The sequence below is a fragment of the Hoplias malabaricus genome, chromosome 7, assembly GCF_029633855.1.
Source record: "Hoplias malabaricus isolate fHopMal1 chromosome 7, fHopMal1.hap1, whole genome shotgun sequence".
Taxonomy (NCBI): Eukaryota; Metazoa; Chordata; class Actinopteri; order Characiformes; family Erythrinidae; genus Hoplias; species Hoplias malabaricus.
In genome coordinates, this window is record NC_089806.1 from 35,863,704 (window position 1) to 35,876,662 (window position 12,959).

Consider the following 12,959-nt stretch of genomic DNA (forward strand, 5'->3'; position numbering starts at 1 on the left):
GATCTACCACATAGCTTTATGCAAATTATAAGGTTTTGTGATAAACAAGTGGTGGCGGGGCTGCCGAAGTTAACAGTAACAGCTTGGCATGTCGGGAGTTGTGGTTTAATTGTAGTCAAAGCCGCTTTCCACGGTATAGAGATTTGAACACTTGTAAACTACAATCCCCAGGAATTGGTGAAGAGTGGCGCCAGAAACGCCCCGAGTGGCCTTTGATTGGTTTATGAGACCGTTGTTCCCGCCCTGTCATGTTTTCTGCGATTTCATTGGTCACGAGTATTGTCTATCAGGTGTTTTCCACTGGAAGGTCCACCTCCGGAGTGCTGCTGTTCAGGACTGGAGCGCAGAAGAGGACGGTCCAACTGGAGCAGAAACAACGAGAAAGAATGTAAAATTTGTAAGTATTTAATTTTGACATCATTTAGCCCTGCAACAGGAAGGACGAATACACTTCTGTGAGCTTTCCTTTTGAATATGAACCCGTTTCTTATTCTTATTTTGCCCCTGAAAAGTGTTTGAATGGGCGAGCCCCGCTAATACAAGTTCATAGCTGAAAAACGTTATTCGTTGCTGTGTTATTCTGTGGCTAGCATGTTAACGCGTTGTTTTTGTAAGTGTAATGCTACCCAGGTTCTCAACATATATCTTGTTTTTTTTTTTACACGTGATTGAGCTTTATTTCTCCTGAAATCATAGAGTATGGAAGTTACATTTAATCTTTTTTAATTTAAAAAAGCATTTAAAAATGTCTGGCAGTAAATACTGAGATTAATGTTGAAAAAAATGTTTATAAAAAGGTTTAACTGATATTGTGTACATATGTAAAAAAAATTATATATTTTCATGACCATGTACCTCCTTGTCACTACAATTTAATGTACTGTAAATTATATATAAAAGCAAATAATGTGTGTATCTATATATATAAGCAAATAAATCATTGATAGTGGACAGCTAACACACAAGCTCAATTCCTAATTGCCTTTGACGTTTTCACAGCCCTTTAGAACATAAACTTGAGAAAATCATCACAGAAATGGACGGTAGAGATGGTCTTGCGACGTGGGAAGGGTTGACTAGTCGTGATGCTGCTTCCAGAGATGCAGCCATGGAGAGCCTTCATCAGGAGGTAATGAAGAGAGTGGAGAATATAGGACCCATCCGAGAGACTTCATGCTCCCCTTCAACCAGCGACCTCAATCACATGCTGGCCCGCATCCTCATGCTGTCGAAAAGGTGCCCGTATGACAACGTGCGGGAGAAGTGCATATGGCTGCTCCGGAGCATCCAGGTGGGTGAGAATCAGGCAAAGGAGCAGACACTGATGCTAATCGGTCACTTTGGATGTTTTAAGTAGTTATTTGTAATTTACCTGGGCATGTGTAGGCTTCATGCAGTTATATTTGGCCTTTTTTAATATCCCTGCCTATGAGAACAGATCTTTTCTAATTCGTGAAGTCTCTCTGGCAGAGATTAAATTCTGACAAGGCCTGACATGGGGAGAAAGCTGCTTAGGCAAACACGATGGGTATTTTGAAATGCAATTTGTATGTGATGGCAAAGTGTGTTGGCTGAATTCTAGCAAGAGGATGTGGATTTCACCATAACAGTGTCCCTGATGCACAGTGTTTTATTTTTACCAATCCAGAATGGAGTTTTTAAAATATGCACATGCTCTTTCTTTGCTCTGTAAATATGGTAATTAGGTTAGGCTCCACCAATACGAGAGAAGCTCAAAATAGAGTCTCTGAAATCATATGTTGTTACCCAATTTTTTAAATCACTTCAAATCTTTCTTTAGAAGATTAAATCTAAATATTAGTTGATATTAGTGTAAATATTAGTTATAAGTACAAGTTTGAAATACTTACCCTGTAACACCATGAACTGTGTTCAGATTCTCCAGTCTCTTGATAAAATTAAAAGTATATCATATTATATTTCCAACCTGCATGGCTGAAACAACACCTAACCCCTAGCTGCTAACAGATTCCCCGAGGGGGTAAAGTACTGTCACTTGTTATGTCAGGTATTTGTTTTACTGTGTGTGTATATATGTGTGGGAGAGCATGTGTGACAGAGCTCAGAATAGCACTGCCTGGGTTGAAGGGGGTCGTTTCCCACAGTGCATTTTGTTTTCAGGGTCACAGGGTTCAGCTCTTGGGGTCAAAGAGGATCATTGGCACTCCTCAGCCTTGCCAGACAGGGACAGATGCAGCAAAGGGGTTAAACAGTGATCAGTGGACTGGAACTGTATATATAAGATCTTATTCCACGGGTTCACAGAGCTGCGTGTGCCAGTGTGTGTGTGAGGGATGTAAATATGTATCAGTGCATTGTAATAAAGACCTGACTAATAACACCTAATAAACACCTCACTGCTTCCTTTCACAACACAAAGACATTTTGTTGGTTTTATAAACAGCATACATTCAAATATTTATTATGCAAATAGTCTATCAATAACCCCATTTGGAAATATAATTTGGAAATCTCTCTGAATTATAGCAATATTTTAGAATAGAATAATTAATTCATACATTCATTAATTGTCTGTAAACGCTTATCCAGTTCAGGGTCATGGTGGGTCCGGTGCCTACCCAGAATCAATGGGTGCAAGGCGGGAACACACCCTGGAGGGGGCGCCAGTCCTCAACAGGGTGACACACACTCACTCACACACTCACACCTACCAACATGTGCTTTTGGACTGTGCGAGGAAATCGGAGCACCCGGAGTAAACCCACGCAGACACAGGGAGAACACACCACACTCCTCACAGACAGTCACCTGGAGGAAACCCACGCAGACACAGGGAGAACACACCGCACTCCTCACAGACAGTCACCTGGAGGAAACCCACGCAGACACAGGGAGAACACACCACACTCCTCACAGACAGTCACCTGGAGGAAACCCACGCAGACACAGGGAGAACACACCATACTCCTCACAAACAGTCACCCGGAGGAAACCCACACTGACACAGGGAGAACACACCACACTCCTCACAGACAGTCACCCGGAGCGTGACTTGAACCCACAACCTCCAGGTCCCTGGAGCTGTGTGATTGCGACACTACCTGCTGCGCTACCGTGCCACCCGAATAGAATAAATCATCATAAATTTCTCTTTTTTATACAATGAGGGCGAGACTGTGGCTCAGCAGGTAGTGTCGCTGTCACACAGCTCCAAGTTCCTTGGTTTGTGAGTTTGAGCCCTGCTCCAGGTGACTGTCTGTGAGTTAAGTGTGTTCTCACCATCCGCGAAGTGAATTCAGGTAGGCTCCAGACCCACCGCAACCCTGAGCTGGATAAACAAGTACAGACAATGAACGAAGGAATAAATTTATACAATGAGTCATTTGCAGAAGAATCATGAACGAATAAAGAATTTTACTGATTCGAATTCGTTGTATATATTGTCTGCTACACTATGTATACAACATATTCACATCATTTAAATACTATTTTAAAGGGTGATTATTATATTTATAATTGAAGTGCCACAGATTCGCACATTTAAATATGCAAGATGACGCATGTCTGCAGCTGAATATGAGTGAGCATATCAGCCATGCCCCCTATCTCCTTCATGCAGTGATTTCAAACGAGTACTGGATGTGACCTTCTATTTTCTCGGAAGGTTTATTTTCCTAGTCCACTTGTATTTAGGAATATTCTTGGGATTGCAACTTGTTTTGCATTTGTGAGTTTGGTTTGAGCATATTTACATATACCTGTTACACTTCAGTTTGCTTGGCTAGCTCGTCGCATAATTAACACCAGTGTGTTATTTCATTAAACCTGGATTTCATCTCACTGCATCCAACATACACACACACACCCGCCCGCGCACAAGCACACGAACACGGCAAGCACAAACAAGGAAACACAAGGGACTCTGTTCTCTCAGTTCAAACAGAGGTAATTCCAGTGGATGTACTTGTAAAGGGTTTTATTTATTTATTGCCTGTGTCTTCTCAGCTTCACTAACTTGGGTTCTTCTGCGAAAAATGTATTGTCAATTAAATCAGTGTGTTTATGCTTCTGTGGGCCATGTTCCTTTTCCTGAGCTGTTGTCTGAGTGACAGGATGTTTCTCTCTGATTCTTTGTTTGATGTGCCTTTTTGACCCCCCCTTCTCACTGTATTGGTATGGAGAATTCTTCTGGGATATAAGAGATTATGAACTCTCTGTTGGCTCCTGCTATAACCAGGTCAAATTTGCACAGCATCGCTATATATGAAAATGACCTTTGGCCTACTAAGCACTGCACATACATTGGGAGCATAAGCACACATACACCACACAATATAAATAGACATGGCCATTGAAAAATGAGAAGTACTTCAGAAATGAAGCGGTCATGTAGGTTTATTATCATTCTGTTGTGACATCTAGTCCCAAGCTGGTTTATTGTAAGAGCTTTGCAGACGGCTATTCTAAACACACAGCTCCCTCTTTGTCTCTAACTCTCTCTATTTTCCCTTTAGCGTACCCTCTTTCCTTGCTTTTTTTTCATCTGCCTCTCTCTACAGCACTGCTGTTGCTGTCTTAAATTTTTTTTCATGCACCTCACCCACTGCCAATTCAAACTGGGTCTAATGCAAATGCATCTCAGTACTGCTTATTATGTATTTATGTATCCACACTGTGTCTCTACATATATTAGTCATTCTACAGTGATAATACTGGAGACGTACTGGATGAAATGACAGATCTAGGTCAATGTCAAAGCTTTTTTTTTCAAGTGAAAGTAGCGAAAACACATTTCTTAATGCTAAGTCATGACAGAAGATGGGGTTTTCTGTCAGGGGTATTATGTGAATAATAAATTACTTTGTGCACTTAAGTAAACATACACAGTATTATACTAGTCATAATATTGATAATTTATGCGGTGGTGTGCACCCTTGTGAATGGGGATGCTTTTTGGTGAGATTGTTTACTATTAAAATTTGTACACTTTAAGTTCTGAAAGAGTGTAGCACGTATAGTCGATTGGTATCAGCTAACCCTAGCATTTCACCAGCATTTCAGACTGGACAAGAGTTGAAGGAGTTTCCATTTCTCTACTCTTAAATTAGCTGTAGGGGGCTGGCCTGTGTGTGTGTGTTGCAGGGATGCTTGGCATTGCAATTAGTCTGAGAGAGATAAAAGAGAATGGAGCACCGTTCTTTGCATCTAAAGAGCAAGCACACAAATGGGGAAGGGGAAAAGTAGGCAAGATGGTGGCAAAAAACAAAGAGGGGGTGCAAAATGGAATAACTCTGGCCTTATTTTTCTACCGCAACTGTCACTTAGGGGTGAGGTATAGTCTTAAATAATAGGAACGCTTCCATGGAAAGAGAAAGTCAACCACAGCAACATTTTTAAGAGCTCTATGTGTTTGTTTGTTTTGATTGTGGTGGTTGTTGGGCTGGAGACGTCCTTAGAAAGCTCTTGCACTGTGGGCCAAAAACTGACTCTCGCTGGAGAACATGTAATGGTGTGTGGTACTTTTGTTTGGAAAGCAGCAAAAATCAATAGAGACATGGACTTTACCCCTGCACCTGCCCTGTGTCCATCATGCTGCTGTTCTGGTGATAACTAGGAAAATTATGTCAGACATTATTTTATTCCTGATTTTATTATTGACACCATTACTTTATTCATTCATTCATTCATTCATTATCTGTAAGCGCTTATCCAGTTCAGGGTTGCGGTGGGTCCGGAGCCTACCTGGAATCACTGAATAAGTTTCTCGAAGAAACTAAGAATCTGTGATTTGTTAATTTTCTTGAAAATGTGTTTATGACAAAAATCCAAATAAATATTTCCAAGGTATTCATTGAGCAATTTGTTCAATGAGCATTCATTCACACCTACGGACATTTTGAGTCGTCAATCCACCTTACAACGTGTGTTTTTGGACTGTGGGAGGAAACCGGAGCACCCTGAGGAAACCCACGCAGACACAGGGAGAACACACCACACTCCTCACAGACAGTCACCCGGAGTGGGAATCGACCCCAAAACCTCCAGGCCCCTGGAGGTGTGTGACTGCGACACTACCTGCTGCACCACCGTGCCGCATGTTGAATAATAATAAAAATAATAATAATTATAAAGCTTGGCAAAACCAGTGCTTTTACTTTTCTTTTGCAAAATTATGAAGTCACAGTTGATCAAAAATCCTATGTTGTTTTTGGAGCATTATGAGGATCTGATTAAACATTTTATCTCCGTTAAATAGCAGAAAACAAGCAGATGAAGTGGATAAGATGAGGAAAGATAGAAGGAGCCTGGAACGTACAACAGATATCCTAAAAATGATATTTAAAAAGCTCAGAGAGGATGACAGAAAAGGAGAGGGAAATCAAATACAGAGAGAAGGATTGAGGTGCAGATAGAGAGCGATGGAAAGACCAATCCATGTGTAGTCTCATGCTGTGTGCAGATCAGATTACAGCCCATCTGTTGTTGATTAATTTGATTGAATGGGTGTAGAGCTCTTGACATAAATCCATAAAGGATTTGATTTTAAAATAGTGAAAAATGTCCCATTCAAAATGCAGTTGACATAATACAGGGATAATGACCGGTCTGGTGCGATATTGTTTGCTTAAAATGCTTTAGGAATGTCTTCATTTGGCTTATAGAAGCATTTTATATTGGCTGTAATATTTGGAAGAAGAGGTTTAAGTCATTTGCCTTGATTACGTTTATAGAGGCTTGAGACTACAGTTCCCAATATCTCTCTTTTTTTTTTCTTACACTGTGGTGGGTCCGGACTGCAGGAGGCGCTGCTGCTCCTTGATAAAACACATTCTAGCCTCCACAGGCCTGCAGCGGAAATTTCCACAGACTGACCCGAATGCTTGCGGACTTTGTGTGTGTGTATGTGTGTGTTTAAGTGGGGCTTATTTCTTGACACCCAGATCAATTTACACACACTCTCAGAGCATGTCAGAGTTTACTGTGGCATGCATGCTGGCTTGAACGGCTTCAGGATCTTATTGCAAAACAAGCAAATGTGTAGTGTAGTTTAAGTGTAAAGTCAGGACAAGCAAATGTGGCTCAAGTCCAACAGTGCCATAGACTGGCCGCCCCAAAGCCCAGGCTTCCATTTTATTGACCGGATGAATGTTTCAGTTCTTTGAAATGCTTAATTAATGCTTATAGAAAAATAATTATTTTAGAGTTTAGGGAGACTCAGATATAATGTTAACTAAGAAAACTAACAAATGCATATCAATATCATTTGTAAATATGGCCATCTGAGTTTATTTAATATTTATATCAAATTCATAGCCATAATCACTATACCTACATGCGGGATGCCCACTGCTGTAACAGAGAATGTTTATAGGCTTTATGGAGCGTTAGCTAACTTAGTTGCATTTTGTGTACAAGTTTGATGCAGCAACCTTGTGTATTTTTACGTAGAGTTCTGAGTATTTCTGGGTGTTCAGGAAGAATAATTTTTCATCAGTTAAGGTATTCTATACAATATATTTCCATATGTCATCATGGGTTTGCAACTAGGTGTACAAATTAATGTATCCATCCATCCATTATCTGTAAGCGCTTATCCAGTTCAGGGTCGCGGTGGGTCCAGAACCTACCTGGAATCATTGTGCACAAGGCGGGAATACACCCTGGAGGGGGCGCCAGTCCTACACAGACACACACTCACACATTGACTCACACCTACAGACACTTTTGAGTCGCCAATCTGCCTACCAACGTGTGTTTTTGGACTGTGGGAGGAAACCGGAGCACCTGGAGGAAACCCACGCAGACACAGGGAGAACACACCACACTCCTCACAGACAGTCACCTGGAGGAAACCCACACGGACACAGGGAGAACACACCACACTCCTCACAGACAGTCACCTGGAGGAAACCCACACGGACACAGGGAGAACACACCACACTCCTCACAGACAGTCACCTGGAGGAAACCCACACGGACACAGGGAGAACACACCACACTCCTCACAGACAGTCACCCGGAGGAAACCCACACGGACACAGGGAGAACACACCACACTCCTCACAGACAGTCACCTGGAGAAACCACACGGACACAGGGAGAACACACCACACTCCTCACAGACAGTCACCTGGAGGAAACCCACACGGACACAGGGAGAACACACCACACTCCTCACAGACAGTCACCCGGAGGAAACCCACGCAGATACAGGGAGAACACACCAAACTCCTCACAGACAGTCACCCGGAGCGGGAATCAAACCCACAACCTCCAGGCCCCTGGAGCTGTGAGACCGCGACACTACGTGCTGCGCCACCGTGCCGCCCCAAATTAATGTTATATACCAGCGTTTCTCAAAGTGTGGCATGTAGTTATTGAAGGTGGATGCAAAGAATCAGAAGAAATTAGCATTTTTATGCCTGTCTTTATTATTGCTTTTCTGTTTTGCCTATAAAGCTTACTCAAGTAAAAAGCACCCACTCACAATGGATTCATTAATAGCTCTTAAACATGTTAAAAGAACATTAGATGTATTAGATGATTAGAAAAATGTAGCTTGCCTGGAACAATAGTGCGAAAAATAATAACTGATGTCGGCATCTTAATTGCGGTGTTATCTGGTGTTATAATGTTAAGCAGCTGATCTACTGATAGAAGTTGATATTACTTCAGTAAATTAGAAGATTGTAAACTTGCATGTGTATTTTATTATCATTTTGTTGGGGTGATATGGGACAGGTGGGGCTTGGAAATTCTCCTCCTTCTAAGGTGGGAATGATCAAATTTGAGAACCACTATAATATTGAAACACCCTCCCACTCTTTTGTCATTTGATGGTAACTGATGCATAGTAGAATTTATTCATTTATTCATTATCTGGGTGCAAGGCGGGAACACACCCTGGAGGGGGTGCCAGTCCTTTACAGGGTGACACACTCACTCACACCTACCAACGTGCTTTTGGACCGTGGGAGGAAACTGGAGCACCCGGAGGAAACCCACGCAGACACAGGGAGAACACACCAAACTCCTCACACCCGGAGCGGGCCTCGAACTCACAACCTCCAGGTCCCTGGATCTGTGTGACTGTGACACTACCTGCTGCACCACTGTGCCGCCCCATAGTACACTTTTCATTATTTAATTAAAAAGAGTATTAATATGGTACATTGACAACTGCTAAGATCGAAATCACCATCTTCAAATCTTGTAAATCAAAGCTCATATAAAAGACAAAATAAAGAATATGGTGAGCACTGCAAACAACGACAGATACTAAAAAGATTACACTGCATAAAGTCAACTCTACACTGGAAAATACTGGTACATTTTAGGGTGCCCCAGTGTAGAAATTGCCTTAGGGCACTAGAATAATCCTGCTCTCATGATAATCCACATTGCTTCACAAAATGTAAGATTGAGCCTGTACATTGATCTAGTCTACTGACAACTCTAGTTGTGTAGTAAAGCAGCTTTGCTGTCTAGTGAGTGATTATATGAGGGTTAGAGCTGCAGTGATTTGATCTCATTTATACTGTGATGATGTTTATAATAGTAAATGCTTCTGCATTGTTTACTTAAAAACAAAAGAGCTTTATAATGCTCAGTTGAAATGGAATTTTTAATGATGGTGATGTGTAATGGGTGCGGTTAAGAGGGAACCGCAGATTGTATAATGGGTTTATATTCGTCAAAAATGATTAAATTCTAAATATAATAATGTTGCAGTCCTAATTATGGTTCTTCTAAAGGAACTGTGTTAGGCAGCAGTGTAACAGGGTTGCCCAAATAACAGAGCAAGTATTTTACAGTATCCTTCTCTGTAGGTAGCATTTTTTTAACTGTTTTTTTTTTATTAAAGTGCATCATGTTAAAATTACAAAAATTAGTGAACATAAAGTATGAAGGGCAGCACGGTGGTGCAGCAGGTAGTGTTACAGTCACACAGCTCCAGGGACCTGGAGGTTGTGGGTTTGATTCATGCTCCGGGTGACTGTCTGTGAGGAGTTTGGTGTGTTCTCCCCGTGTCCACGTGGGTTTCCTCCGGGTGCTCCGGTTTCCTCCCACAGTCCAAAAAACACACGTTGGTAGGTGGATTGGTGACTTAAAGTGTGTGTGTGTGTGTGTCGCCCTGTGAAGGACTGGCGCCCCCTCCAGGGTGTATTCCCGCCTTGCGCCCAATGATTCCAGGTAGGCTCTAGACCCACCGTGACCCTGAACTGGATAAGGCTTACAGATAATAAATGAATAAAGTAGGAAGCAAAGTAAGCATTTACACTATGCAAAGACAAATAGAGCCACTGTACTACGTCAACAGTCATTGGAGTTTATCTTCCATTCTTTTTTTTTTTTTTTTACATTTTTTGTTACACCAAATTTCTTCTAGCTTTACAGAGCTAAAACATTTTTATACACAAGGGGAAGAGTGAGATGAAAATGTTCACATTAGTATTAACCTTCTGTCCAACAATGTCACAGAGATCTTAATAAAACTTTAGAAAAACTTTAGAATCTTAAATAAAACTTTGAATTAGTGACATTAACATCTTGTCCTTTTGTCAGCCATATTCTATGATGAATTTCTGCCCATTCCAACATTTGTTTATAGGCATATCACTGTATTACTTAAAAGTGACATACACTTTTGCACAGTTCCCTTCTGAAACTGTTCATTTAAATCACAATGAGCCACAGCTAATTTCAGTGTGAGAGCCCAGGAGCAGAATGAAGGTGTTTAATAATTTTCTGTCAGATCTCTTTCTTCTACATTCTTATTTCTGACTTATTTAATCAGTATTTTTACTTCTGGGCACTTTTCTTTTTTGTTTTCTGACCTGAGCGCCCACAAAATAAAGACTGGGTTTTTTGTTTCCCAGGGGGTTGGTTGTTGGTCAACTGCAGATCCACAAATTAAGTTTTTTTCATAGCACTTTTATATATTAAAGTAATACAAACAGACTAGTACACTCTTAATCTTGGTGCCTTGAACTGTTGAATATAATATTTTAGACATTTACGTCATCATATGTTTACCTGATGACTTGCTATGCTACAGGATGATCAATAATTAAGTGTGTGCTTTGTTTATAGATTTTGCATAAGGAGGTGTTGTCACTGTGTTCTAGTACACCTTGTGTCCTTTTCTGATCAGGTATCTCATTTTCGCTCAGTAAATACGGGTTAACTACATAACACAAAAGGTGTCTGTTTGGGACGGCCAGTATTAAATCATAATGAGGTGCAGTATGATTTTAGAAAGCTCAGAACAAAGGTTTGGTATATTTGGGGCAATAAAAATATGATTTTATTATTTTATGCTCTGGAAGAAGGAGACACCTTGAATAACAATGATATAACAGCAGATATGAACTAGGATTAATCAAGGGCAGTCATATATACACAGACATTAGGTGCAGTTTGTACTATAAGAAGCGTATGAAATCAACCTTGTTTTAATTTTATTCACAACAACCGACCAATGTACATTTGTGAAATAATGTGGTTGGGTTTCAGCAGTAAGCTGCAAACAGTAAACAGAATCTAAGCTGTTTGTAAATCCTGTCAGTACCTTCCATTCTTAGACATTTACTAATCTGGTCATGGAAAGCAACACACAAATGATTTTGGTTCTGATGGTAAAAATTCAGAGGCTACAATACGAAGGGATCTGTATTCTTCATTATACAGAAAATGTATAATGTTGATGATGAGAAAATAGTGGTAAATCTCACCAGTCTCTATAAATTATTAATTAATTACTTCATACATTATCTGTGACCGCTTATCCAGTTCAGAGTCGCGGTGAGTCCGGAGCCTCCCAGGAATCACTGGGCACAAGGCAGGAACAAACCCTGGAGGGGGCGCCAGTGCTTCACAGAGCAACACACACTCACACATTCACTCACACACTTACACCTACGGACACTTTTGAGTCACTAATCCACCTACCAACGTGTGTTTTTGGACTGTGGGAGGAAACCGGAGCACCCAGAGGAAACCCACGCGAACACAGGGAGAACACACCAAACTCTAACACCCGGAGCAGAACTTGAACAGCAACCCCAGGATCCTGGAGCCACCATGCCACCCTCTATAAATTAAATTGGCAAAGATTTTGTACAATTGGTAGACTTTTCCTTTAAGATGTAAACATACTATAGATTGTATCATGTAAGTTTTATTTGCTCCATAATCCTTTGAGTCCTTTGAGACATGGTATTTACATTCTAAAATGAACCTTAATTATTAAATTATTATTTATAGATATTTAAATTTTTAACTATTATAATTTGTAGTATTAAATGGCCCAGAGGAGTCCAGAGGCAGTCATATTGTAACGTTATGCTGAATGGCCCTGACTGGAGTTATGCGTTTTCGTGATATCTTTGTTTAGTGATTTTTAGTCTGGTTAACCAGTTTTATGGAAGGATTGCCAAGTTTCGATTTCTGACCTCTTGGTCCAACCACAGTCCTGTCTGTGTGAAATAACATTGAGATTCAAACACAAATTTCATTTTGAATGAGTGATTTTTATGTTTTATACTTAATTCCTATACATTAATATCACATTATATGGGTCACAGGTTCATGTTGGCTTGATTCATTAAGTGACTTGAGCGAGAACATGTCATTTATAGGTAAAACCTCAGTCAAACCATTAATATGTATTTGTTTGTTTGTCTTTGTTTAACTGTTGTGGTCTTTCAACCAATCTGCTTTCCTTCCAGCGTTTAGTTACTGTTACCTGAGTATTTGTAAAAGCCGGACATTATGTTTTTTCTTAAGTAGCTGTTTGTTTAAATGATGAGGAATCCTTTTCTTCGTCATTTAAACCAAAGTTCTTTAGAGCAATACAAAGTAACCCATTACCATAACAAATCTGTAGTTAATAATGTAAAAATGTTATGTGGTCTAATATGGCAGTCTAGTGTTCATATCTCTCCAGGTCATAGGTCTGGACAAGTAGAATTTTG

The 12,959-nt window shown here is 40.5% G+C and overlaps 1 protein-coding gene across 1 annotated transcript in view; it reads left to right on the forward strand.

The window, feature by feature from the left end:
- Positions 1-307: 307 nt before the first annotated feature.
- sesn1 (sestrin 1) overlaps positions 308-12,959 on the forward strand; it is a 59,471-nt gene continuing 46,819 nt past the window's right edge. Inside the window, exons 1-2 of the mRNA XM_066676159.1 lie at positions 308-397; positions 1,000-1,291. Of these exons, the coding sequence (XP_066532256.1) occupies positions 1,037-1,291 (255 nt within the window). The 5' untranslated portion in view covers positions 308-397; positions 1,000-1,036. The remainder of the gene's footprint in view (positions 398-999; positions 1,292-12,959) is intronic.